At 42.9% G+C, this 12,315-nt stretch overlaps 1 protein-coding gene across 1 annotated transcript; it reads left to right on the forward strand.

Moving 5' to 3' along the window:
* Positions 1 to 317: 317 nt before the first annotated feature.
* On the forward strand, positions 318 to 12,065 carry ret (ret proto-oncogene receptor tyrosine kinase). The gene is made up of 20 exons (XM_085922181.1): positions 318 to 393; positions 6,177 to 6,422; positions 6,544 to 6,837; positions 6,976 to 7,214; positions 7,290 to 7,485; positions 7,559 to 7,758; positions 7,827 to 8,109; positions 8,215 to 8,340; positions 8,425 to 8,535; positions 8,600 to 8,713; positions 9,012 to 9,256; positions 9,329 to 9,476; positions 9,684 to 9,791; positions 9,867 to 10,081; positions 10,165 to 10,287; positions 10,362 to 10,432; positions 10,515 to 10,652; positions 10,729 to 10,828; positions 10,968 to 11,115; positions 11,829 to 12,065. Exons 1-20 carry the CDS (start codon positions 318 to 320, stop codon positions 11,984 to 11,986), a joined length of 3,339 nt encoding a protein of 1,112 aa, XP_085778307.1. The 3' UTR covers positions 11,987 to 12,065.
* The last annotated feature ends 250 nt before the right edge of the window (positions 12,066 to 12,315 follow it).

The following is a 12,315-nucleotide window of genomic DNA, read 5'->3' on the forward strand; positions in this document are numbered from 1 at the left end:
GCCGCGTGGGCAATGAGGCAGTGAGCTGCGCCCCCCCCCAACCAACCACTCCTCCCTCCCCCCACGCACCTCGCAGCCGTTCCGCCCAGTAGCTCCAACAGCCACTTGGAACCTGAACGCACCGCACCTCACCGCGCCGCAGCCCAGCGCAGCGCAGCGCAGCGCACCGCTGGATCCATCCAAGGATACGCACGACTCGGACACGCGCGCTGGTTGCTTCTCATTCTTGCTTCTTTTTCTTTTTTTTTGTTTGAATAGATCCACCGAGTGTGTGAATTGCTTTTGCATGCATCAACTTTCACTTATGGTTGGTGAAGATGGGGTCAAGTTGTGGTTTGTCACGGGGAAACGGCGCTTCGCTGCTGCTGCTGTTGTTGTGGATGCTGCTGAGAGGTAAGAATCAGCATTTGCACTTTTTGTCTTCCAACATGGAAAAAGTGAAGTGCTGAGAGGGAGTGCATTATTTCAACAAAAAAAAAAAAAGTACTTGAAACATTTGGTTTAAAACTGGACTTATAAATATTACGAATGGATAGCCCCTTGCTCCCTTTCAGCCATAAACAGCAGAATATTGTATATTTATCTTTTTTTGATTTTCTTCTGCATGTTTGAAATCAAAGGTTAAATCAATGACTCATAAAATGATTGTTTTTCCTTGAATATGGTATTATGTTTATGTTGTTTTTTTTTTGCTTTGTTTATGAAGTGGCCTAGTGTACATGTGTCATGTTATGTGAGGTATGGCATGTTGCTAGTGAATACAGCCATATATCCTAATATCATAATCCCATTCACAATCCCACAGCCCAACTGTAGCGACATGGTTGCTCCTAGCGCTCTATATTTAAAGTCGGGCTCACAGCTCAGGAGCGTGGACATCTTTGTATATTCTCATTTTAATGCTTTAGTAGTAAGGAGGGGGATTTTCAGCTTTCTCACTGCTCAGTCCATCAAGACCTGCTTGGAAGAGTTTGGTGTGAAACAACATTTTGGAGATCTTCTAGAATGAAGATTGTAAGGCAGTAGTTCAAGTTGAACTCCCACAGACACATTCGGCCATCTTGTAAAAACGTGTTCCCATAGGAGGAAGCTGTCAAAGAAGAGAGCAACTATGATGATGTAGGAAATTGTGCAGGATGGCTGATTTTGGAAGGGGCCTTCAAAAATCTGAGTATTGTCCGTGCTTTTTCATTTCTGCAAAAGTGGTAATCACCCGCGAGAGAACCTGGCATGACCGTTCAAATGATTCACGATCATTTTGAAGGTGTCATGGCCGTATGTAATGTGCTCTGATTATTTGTCATGTTGACAGCAGCTTTACGGCCTTCTCGGGGGCGCAGAAAGGCTGATTGATGTTGTCCTGTGTATCTCCATTGGCTTTCCATTTTTCCACTTTGCATTTTGCTCATTGTTTTGGCTTTGAGTGAGAAAGTGAAGGGGTGCTGAAAAACAGGCAGGTGCGCGGCAGCTGCTCACATCTTCCGGGCAAACAGCGCCTCTTTGTTTTCCTTGGCAAAATATTGTTTGAACACAACGCTCAGTTTGTTATCAGTTGTTGAAATGACGCTATCGCATTGATTTCATTGTTCCCTCAAGCCCTCAATGAAAACGACACCGTCCGAGCTCCCCGTGTAATATAGCTCAATCAAAAAGAACAAAACATAACATCTTTATATTTTTAGATGAGCCCTTTTTCAGAATAATACCAGTAGGAGTACTCAATGCCGAGATTAACTGGTGCCACTGGTACCAATCCTTTTCAAGACCTTTTTTCTTTCTGCAATAGAGAATTAAAAAAAAAAAAAAACCCTCAAACCACTTTCTCTGAGTTTAGGATTCCTATGTAATATATTATGACTAATGACTCCCTGAGTTTTTGTATGAGTTCAAAATAAATGAATAAGTGAAGCACAACATGATGAAGTTGGAAAATAAGGTGGCAGAAAATGTTCTCGTGATATTGGCATGGCTCATTACAATCATGATTCAATTTGTTTACCTGTTCAAATGTAAGAAAAAATATGAAATGGACAAAGAATACAATATCATCAAATATATCACTTTTCAGAGGATTCAAAATATCTGCAAGTATTTAATGTACAAAGAAAATCAAGCGAGCCTTATTTGTGGGTCTTGAATGTTTTCAACCTTTTTCTTCTCATGCATTCAATGGTTGTGTTACTGATTGGTGAAGTGTTTCTTGCTGAGGTAATGAATCTGAGGAAATGGCAAATGAACGCTAAGTGGCTAATAGCAGCCGCAGCCTACACCTTCAGGTAAAAAAAAAAAAGGTTCAAGATCGAAAAACTCTTGAAAGCACTTTTGCTGCATCAAAGACAAAATTGTAACTAGCTAATGATTAGTCTTAATGGTTTTCTTGACTAATCATTGATTTTCTTGTAGGTACGCAAACTCCACGCCATTCCTCTCCTGAATCCTTTTAGTAGCCGACAGTCGAATATCATCCATCAATTCCACCACATATGTTTTCACATCAAAGCATCGAGCCGTTTACTTTCCACCGTGACCGTGTTTCCCGTACCTTTGACCCTCTTTTGCCCTTTGGTAACCTTAACCAAGTGGCAAATGTGTTGGAGGCCGCAACCACAAGCTCTGCTCTCCTCTCCTCCCACTAGCTGGCTCGCGCCGTTTTTCATCAGCATCTTTCTCCTTTAGCAGCAGCAAAGCAATAAATCTCATTTGGTGCATGCTACTATTTGATTTAGCTCCTTATTACATTACATGATTTAGTAAAGCTTCTGTTTTGTGTTGCCAATACGGAAGCGTCATTCATCTTGTCAATTTGTCTCTGTTGTTGTCACTGCACTTCTTTCAAAAACATGATGTAGAAGTTGAACGTGTCTTTTACATCTATCAGCATGTGAGGTCTTTATTAGGTGTTGATCTTTTCTGGGCTTTTGCTTAAATCCTTTGATGGATCGAGACGCTTCTTCCTGTTTGCAAATTTAGTTGGTTGATGGTTTGAAAAAATGGCTCTTTGTATTCTGATTTTGGATTTTTCTTGAGGTGCTAATAAAAATAATGACAATTATGAAATAAAACAATTTGCCTCACCCAAAATAAAAGAAAATATACATCTGTTTCTGTTCCTGCACGGAGGCTTCCCCGGCCGGCACTCTGCGTGATCCTTTAGTCAGTTATGGGTCATGGTTCCTCCTCATGCATGGTTAGAATTGAATTTGTTGCGATGAAAGGACAAGGAGACGTTGACTGAAATTTTGCCCTTTGGGAATTTAGCCCTTTTGTTTCACATAGATCTTGACAAGTTCTTTTCCACTTCTCCACTATTTGCAACTGGGAGTGAAAGAAAGAAAGACATTTGTGGGGTTTATTTGATCCAGATTCAAGGAATCATAGAAAATTCTTATTTCATTACATTTAACAGCAAGTTATTTCTTATTGATTCGTTTCTACCAAAACAGCAAGCCAATGAATTGATGTAAAACTGTTATGAAATCATTATCATTTGTAATTTCTATTTTGGTGTGTACATTTGGCTCTAATGACTGCCGCCCGCTGTGACGAGACGTTTTGTCAAAACAGGATAATGAGTCAGAGTCTTGCTCCCCACCGACAGACCCCTGGGAGTTCTTCAAACTTAATTTGTACTTTCATCTAACCCCTAAGGAGATGTTCTATTAGATTTGTTGATGACTGATGAACATGCTCCATTGGCTCTTGTGCTCTTCTATTCTCTTTGAGCTTAATTGGATTACTTGATGGCTTAATGGTTCATTATGTTAAGGTATGCAGCAAAGCCAAAGTACCTGATTAGCTTTTGCTTGGAAAGGGATCAGATATATCATAATGACAGGAAATGACTTTATTTCCTCACTAACACCTTATTGCTTTGAAAGCACGCTCTTGATTTAATAAAGGTTGAGCTTCTAGTGCGATATGATGAAATAACACAACAAATTGGCGACTTTTAAAATGTTATGATCAATAACGGCTTTCATGGGTGGAATTAGATATTTCAACATGGAACTTTTTAGCTCATTGAATCTAGGCAATCCCATTTATTGTTGGGTGTAGTTGTTGATTTGATCCAGCCGGATAATCGATGGTAACGGCACCGATTTGATGTGTGCGCTGAGATGATTTTCCAATCAGCACGGCTGTTGATTAGTACGGTTATTGATTGCTCTGCTGCTTTTCCAATGAGTCCTTTCCAAGGACACCGAGAGCACGTTGACCTTGGCAAACAAAGACCTCTGGTGCAGGACGAGTGAGGATTTGAAAAAGCTATGTGACTCTTCATATTATTTCCTTGAGACGTTTGTTTACCGAGCAAGCGCATGAGCTCATTGCTGGTAAATCTCTGAGTCGAAGCGAAGCGCATTGAGCTAATTGAGTTCCCGTCTAGGACAACAGAAAGGGCGTCCCCACCCTAGCGGCACCTCTAGACACACTTTTGCGCCGCATCTCGTAGATATTGTGATGAGCTTCCGTCGCCTTTGTCCTTCCGCGGATAATATACGAGGCAAAATGGACACGCGGGGTCGTTATTACTTTGCGGAATCACAACAAGGTCAAGCAAAGAGTGTGTTGTCATCGTGGTTGTTTTTTTGTGTAGCCACTCAGAGGGAGAAAGTAGCTATTATAAAAATGGGCTGCAAGAGGCCTCTTGTTCAAACGCAATATTGCCTGCAAAATGACACACCTAGAGATTGTGCAGCTCGGCGGCGTCTGCTTTTATAACGATGAAGGTTGTAAAGGTTCATCTTATGATTGTGATATTTACTTTGATATGAAAGGCTAATGTTGTTCCAGGAGTAATTTACTGTGATATTTCAATTCTTGGAAGAGCTTTTTTTTTTTTTGCTCTGTTGTGTATTATAAACTCAAATGTATCATTTCAGCTGTAATGAGTCATCCTGTTTTTATAAAGCCAAGATATTATTTGTCCTGAGAGGTCAGCTTGATCCAGTCAATTAAGTCTGATGACTTGCTTTCCATTGGCTTCCATCCTGGAGAGAAATTGAATTTTGACTGAGATGAACAAGTTGTGTGGCTTCCTGCCAAAATGTGCTTGTATGTTTTGCTCCCATCTGGTTAGCAAATGGAATCTTCTAGTTGCTTATCTAAACAGCCGCTGATTCCAGCTAATATGATATCTTTGTTGTTTTATGGTTAGACATAATTCATTCTGAGGCACTATTGCCATTTGCTGATTTATGAGAATGATTTATCCACTTTGCAATGTGACAAGCAAGGGTCTGGCTTACTAAGATAAAATAGTGCCCTCTAGAGGCTATAATTTAATTAACAGACAACAAATTTAAGAATGGTTTTAAAACTGCTTTTTTTAATGATTTTGTCTCGTCACGTTTGAACATAAAGGTTAAACATTTCAACTCATGAAAAATATCTCCACTCTCATTTATTGCATACAAAATGATGGAGAAATGATTCTAGTAGGTTCATATGCATGTATTAAATTGTTTTCCCTTTATCCTATATCTTGACAGTGACTGAAAAAAAACCCGCCATGAAATGAAATGAAATTGTTAGAGCTCGTCCCAAAGGAAGGAGAAGCAAGAGGACTTTTTTTTGCAGGAACACTTTGACCAAAAAAATGGTCCCAACCACCCTGAGTGAATCACAATCTTTCAGGAAGGAACATTTTATCCATCAATCCAGCCTCCTGTCATCTAAGTCCCGTGAAATTAAATCAATGTCTGAAACCAGAGCTGAGGCCTGAATTGCACCAACAGAAATAGAAAATCTAGTTTTGCTGTCTGCTAATGACATTAGCGCGCTCCCTAAATGGTCGCCCACCGTCGTCAAAGGGGATCATACCGGGGATGTAATTACAAGACCGACACTGGCATCTCAATTTTCTTGTAAAACATATAGCTCGGTATGGATTAGCCTTACAAGCACAAAATACCACCCTCCCCCCTTCCTCTGATTCATTTCTCCTCTGTATCATGTGATCTGGCCTAATTAAACATCTCAAGGTGAATACAAGGACGATCGGAAACCGCGCGATTATCGACCGCATGAGAAATTCATTAAAAGAGCTGCCTAAGTGTCATTTGAGCCCTCCTTTCAATTTCCGCTAACTGGATGGAGAAGGGGGGCGGGGGGGTCACTGCTCACCATGTGTGTGTGTTCTAACCAGCCCATTATTGTGTGTTTTAACCATACAGGGTCTAAAGGATTGTACTTCCCTCAGAATGAGTACAAGGAGAGCATTTATGTTGGCCAGGCGGCAGGGAGTCAGGTCCTCCAGGTGCACGCCATGCTGGACAGCGAGTCCGAGAAGCCGTATTTCTACCTGTGCTGGTCCAGCTCGCTCAAGAGGCCCCTCTACAGCTCCTGGTTTAACATGGATACAAACAGCGGAGTGCTGTCCTTGAACAAGACCCTGGATGAGAATGACTTTGCCATGCTACGTGAGTGCCGCTCGCTGTCAAGCATCCTGGACATTAAGATTCAATTAGATTGCCGCCGACTCTCCTCCCATACTGATAAAGGAGTTGGAGATTAAAATGCCTTCTTGTCTCTTTGCATCAGATAAACCTTCGTGGTCTGTGAAGAAGCTGTCGCTGTCTGTTATGGTGCTACCCAAGTTCACCAAGAGGTCCTGGTGCATCACGAGAAATAACCCTCGGATCATCCTGGATTTTGTAAACGCCACCATGCCGCCGTGCGCGCAGACTGATTTGAAAGAGTTGTGCTTCCCGCACCGAGACATCTCCAAACCGCACATCATGGAGAATAGATTCCCCGGGCCCGTGATGCAGCTGCGACGACTCACCAGACTCAACGTGTGCCCCAACTTTACCATCTCCTACACGGTGGAATCAGGTTAGAGCATAGGTGTCAAATCTGAGGCTCGGGGCCCAGATACGGCCCGCCACATCATTTTATGCGGCCTGCAAAGAATATCTGAAGAGTTTTTATTCATCTCTGACTTGAAAACTTGTCATGTTCTTGTTGAAACAGAGACGCCCGCTCCCTTCGCCGTGAACCAGAACACCTCCGAGATGGTGGTGATGGCTCCTCTAGACCGAGAAGAGAGTGAACGTTACAGACTCCTGCTGGTTTGCACTGTTATTTCCGAGACGGCCATCACCACCCTGGACACTCCTCTGGATGTTTTTGTCAACGACGAGGACGATAACGCGCCATACGTGAACTTAACCGACACGGCAGATATCGTCATCGGTTTCAATCGGACTAAAGTGAGACAACAAAAAGACAAGATTTGAGATTTGATTCATAGGAATGTTGATTCATCTCATTTTTCCTCTTTCCAGGGTGGCACTTATGGAACATTGTCAGTTTTTGACAGGGACCTGACCTCCATCTATTCCACAGACCAGAGTCACAATCGATATGTTGAGACCTTGCTCAACACGGATCCATGGACAAGAGAAACATTTGATGTCAAACGTAGCTTCAGTGAAAAGAAAGCAGCTCATAATGGCGTCAGAGAAACGATTCATAACTACGGTAAGTCATCTCAAGTGAGCGTCGTCTCTTTAAGAACAGAAATGAAAATATTTGGGATTTTTTTTTTTTTTAGAGTTGATCCTGAAGAGGAACCTGCTTGTGACGGAGAATCGCAGTGTGCAGTTGGACTACCTGGTCAACGACACCACCTACCCTGGACTAGAGGGAACTGTGTCACTTCACTTCAACGTCACCATCTTACCGGTCCACATCCGCTTTGAGAACTTCACGCATATCTTCACGCTCACCCGGAGAGCTTCCATTTATGCTCAGGTACTCGACGCTTGCTACTTTTGGGGTACATTCCGGAATGGATCAAATCAAAACCTCCCTCTTTTCAGGTCGGCAAAGTCTGCGTGGAAAACTGCCAGCGGTTTGATGGCTTCAGTGTCACATACCAGCTCAAGGTTCCCGATAAGAACATCTCTGCCGACGAGCTGTCCTGCTATGCGGCCATAAGTATCGCCCGGGCGCCTGACGAAATGTGGGGACTCCTCTACGTCAACGACTCGGAGTCTCTACGAAGAGCCGAGTGCCAGGATCTGCAGTACGTGGTTGTAGCTCAGGCGGCTCACGCGCAAGGAGAAGTCAGCGCGGAGATCCGAATCATTCTGGATGCTGAAGGTGAAATGCAAAAAATGCTTGACCTTTCCATCGAAGTTTACATTTGAACGTTGCTCCTCTTCCCAGTTACATTGAGTCAATTCTTATTGTCTGGTTTTTTTGAAGTTGTCAACCAGGACAGTCAACAGCTCGTGTCCTGCGCGGAAAACAGACGTCGAGGAGATTGTGAGTCCACCAGAGGTCTGGGGGCCACCACGGGGAGATGCCAGTGGAGGCAAGGCACTGAAAAAGGTCATTTGAAAAGTACATAAAAAGAAAATGATTGCAGCTAAACGTGGAGCGTGCGATTGAAATCTAATGTGATTCTTGTTCCAGCAATTACTGAAAACTACTCGACCTGCTCCCCAGACCTGCGCACATGTCCAGATAGTTTTTGTGACGCTATTGAAAGCAAAGATACATCAATATGCCCGCAAGATTGTACCAGTAAGTTGTGATATGCAGATTGTTGCTTTTGTCAATGTTGATTGTATGCGTGTGTGCTGTGTAGAGGAAACTGTCACTGGAGGTCATGAACTGGGCCTAAGAAACGGCATCCAGGCTGGCTACGGGACATGTTACTGCTTGACGGAAAGATGCTTCTGTGAAAAAGATGATATTGAGGGTGAGTTGGCATCATCTGTCTTGATATTAGGAGTAGGCTAGATAAAGATTTTTTTTTTCTTTTCGTGCAACCACTTGACGAAATGAGTCAATTTAACACACCGTTTTTTTTTTCCCGTCCTTTCTTAAGTACTCTATTGGCGCCTCAATGCATTTGTGTCCTTGCTCTCATCTTTTGTCCTTGCAGGAAAAAGAGAATAGTTTATCCATACCAGATGATTTTCAAATTTTGGACATTCCTTGGAGTGACTGCAATCACACACAGTTCGAATGTTTTCCTTTTTTTTTTTTTTGTGCAGAGGGGCTCTGCGACGATATGTGCAAGACGGTCATCGCCACCATTCTGCTCCTCTCCTTCATCGTTTCCATCCTCCTTTCGTCCTACTTCATCCACCGCTACCACAAGAAGTCACCCAAGCCCCCGATAGCGTCCGCCGAGATGACTTTCCGCCGGCCGGCCCAGGCTTACCCCATCAGCTTCCCCGCTAACAACCTACGAAGAGGCTCGCAGGAATCCATCGAGACGGACACCTTTAAAATACCTGTGAGCGTTTTGAATTGACCTGTGACCCTTTGCCATACACGTGAGACATCCCTGTTTCTTTTCTTTTAACAGGAGGATCCCAAATGGGAATTCCCTCGGAAGAACCTCGTTCTCGGCAAAACTTTGGGGGAGGGAGAGTTTGGGAAAGTCGTCAAAGCGACGGCATTCAGGTTGAAAGGAAAAGCAGGTTACACTACCGTGGCTGTGAAAATGCTGAAAGGTAAGAGCCATCGGAAAAAAAAAACATAATGTGGAACACGTGCGGTCAGGGGAGGCAAGTCAGGCTCTGCCTCACCTGTCATCGTGACACGTAAAAAAGAAAAAAACACAAAATGAATATTATTTGTCTATTGATTTGTAATTCTTCTCACCAAACAAACATGGATTTGTTCGTGTACCTAATGTTGTGGCCCATTTCTCGTGATAGAAAACGCCTCCCATAGTGAGCTACGGGATCTGTTGTCAGAATTCACTTTACTCAAGCAAGTGAACCACCCTCACGTCATCAAGATGTACGGAGCGTGCAGCCAAGATGGTAGGACCTCAGCAGAGTTCCTCAGTCAAAGCCACTGTGGTGAATGGAGTATGAAGACTGTGTTCCTCTGAATAGGTCCATTATACCTGATCGTGGAATACGCCAAGTTTGGGTCACTTCGCAACTTCCTTCGCGAGAGCCGGAAAGTTGGACCGAGTTTCATGGGAATGGACGCCAACCGAAACTCCAGCTATTTGGAGAACCCAGACGACAGGGCGCTGACCATGGGTGACCTGATCTCCTTTGCGTGGCAGATATCCAGAGGCATGCAGTATTTAGCTGAAATGAAGGTTGGACCTTTTTCACTTGTATCTTCATGATGTGTTATAAGATGTATTGATCTTTTGGTTGGGGGGGGGTCGGGGTCAAACAGCTGGTTCACAGGGACCTCGCAGCACGAAATGTGCTGGTAGCAGAGGGAAGGAAGATGAAAATCTCAGACTTTGGCCTCTCCAGAGATGTTTATGAGGAGGACTCTTATGTTAAGAGAAGCAAGGTGAAGATGAAAACCGCAACTTTCAACATCATCTTTGAATTCACTCCGAAATCGTTTTTTTTTTTTTTTTGAAGGGTCGGATACCTGTTAAATGGATGGCAATAGAATCCCTGTTTGATCACATTTACACGACGCAAAGTGACGTGTGAGTACAGTCATCATCTCAAAGTTGATGCTTCATTATCGAAGCTATTATGCTGACTAAAGTCTTTCTCCTTTCTTTCCAGCTGGTCCTTTGGTGTGCTCTTATGGGAAATTGTCACATTAGGAGGTAATCCATACCCGGGCATTGCACCCGAGCGTCTCTTTAACCTGTTGAAGACTGGCTACAGGATGGAGAGACCGGAGAACTGCTCCGAAGAAATGTCAGCCCTCCTTGTTGTCATTTTGCAACATCTCCAAATGAAATAATATATTTAAAAAAAAAAAAATCCTCCGCAGGTACAACCTCATGGGCCGATGCTGGAAACAAGAATCGGACAAGAGGCCGACGTTCTCCGACATCAGCAAAGAACTGGAAAAGATGATGGTTAAAAGTCGGGTACGGTGAAAAGCAAATGTGCTTCGTTTTCATTTGAGTCAACGAGCCCTTCTTAAAGGGGCCGTGTGCTTTCGAAATAAACTCCGCCCACCCAGCTCAATCCAATCAGTTTAATCACACCTTGATCTGCTTTTGTCAGGATTATCTGGACTTGGCAGCGTCCACGCCTGCTGACGCCCTGCTGTACGATGACGCGCTCTCTGAAGAGGACACACCACTTGTGGACTGTAATAACGCCCCTATCCCTCGAACCCTCCCCTCCACATGGATTGAAAACAAGCTCTATGGTAGAATTTCCCATGCATTTACTCGATTTTAGAAGCAAGGGCAAACGGGCTCTCGAGTTATGTTTTGGCTTTCTATAGGCAAGTGTGATCCGGGCATGCCTTTTTGCTGATTCTTCCCGACCATTTCATCGTAAATTACAAAAAAGCTCAGTGAAATAATATCTGTTGTCTTGCATTTTATTTTTGATTTGGACCTGCTTCTAATGTACAGGAAAGATGACCAAAAAAAAAAAAATTGTAAATACTGACATCATTTTAATTTATACGATAAATACCATTCTCCCCCTTCATTACCATTTTATTTTTTCCCAAAAAAACGTATTTTTGGTCATAAAGTCCTCCTCCTTTTGTTGTGACATTTGAAACAGGTCCTCGCTGAATCAATCACAACTTGTGGTTTGAATTTCAGATTGTCTTTCAATTTTCCTCACTTTTTTCCATGTCTATTAATCGATTCCATAATGGAGAAACAGTAAGGCTTTTGAGTGCAACTCTTTGGTGATGTCAACCAACAGAATGTACAGGTTGCAAATGCAATATTAACAGATGCCTTGATACGTTACAAAGAAATAGCCATGAAGCCATAACCGTCCAGCTTTTTCTTTTTCTTTTTGTTTTTCTGGCCACTAGCAGAGTTTGATTTAAAAGCCTTGCTGTCTGCACGCTGCTTATCTTTCATTGAGTGCAGAAAAATGATGTGTTCTCATTTTTAGGCATGTCATACCCGAACTGGCCCGAGAAGAGCCCGGTACCGCTCAACAGACATGATGCCACTAATCCAGTCTTTACAAGATATGCCAATGATAGTGTTTATGCAAACTGGATGGCTTTGCCTTCACCCGCAAAAACCGTGGACAAGTTTGATAGCTAGATGTGACAAGACAAATCCACATTGTAGAAAAGATGTGTTGCTAGATGTGTATATTTCTATAAGACTGTGTATATATATACAATCTGATGCTAAAGTTGGTTCCCTTTTATTTCTGTCGCACGGGTACTAAAACTGGGATCTTTTTTTGTTTGTTTGTTTGCTGTGAAACTTGCTGGATCAAAGTAGGCCATGTTTTATTCAGCTCTTATGTATATGAATTATTACCTCACAGTCATGTCGGCCATGTTGTATCACTGCATGACTGTTGTAGCAGATTGTATGTCAGCGTCTTTTAAGTGCCTGTGCCGCTTCGACAATAGCCTCCAAAT

Source organism: Syngnathus leptorhynchus, chromosome 10 (genome assembly GCF_054491065.1).
Source record: "Syngnathus leptorhynchus isolate UIUO chromosome 10, UIUO_Slep, whole genome shotgun sequence".
Taxonomy (NCBI): Eukaryota; Metazoa; Chordata; class Actinopteri; order Syngnathiformes; family Syngnathidae; genus Syngnathus; species Syngnathus leptorhynchus.

What these genes read in the sequence shown, in the direction of transcription:
- ret (XM_085922181.1), top strand. Translation starts at nt 318, where the DNA reads ATGGGGTCAAGTTGTGGTTTGTCACGGGGAAACGGCGCTTCGCTGCTG. An exon ending in GAGGCAAGGCACTGAAAAAG is followed by an intron (nt 8,341 to 8,424) that starts GTCATTTGAAAA and finishes TTCTTGTTCCAG; the next exon opens with CAATTACTGAAAACTACTCG. An exon ending in CTTATGTTAAGAGAAGCAAG is followed by an intron (nt 10,288 to 10,361) that starts GTGAAGATGAAA and finishes TTTTTTTTGAAG; the next exon opens with GGTCGGATACCTGTTAAATG.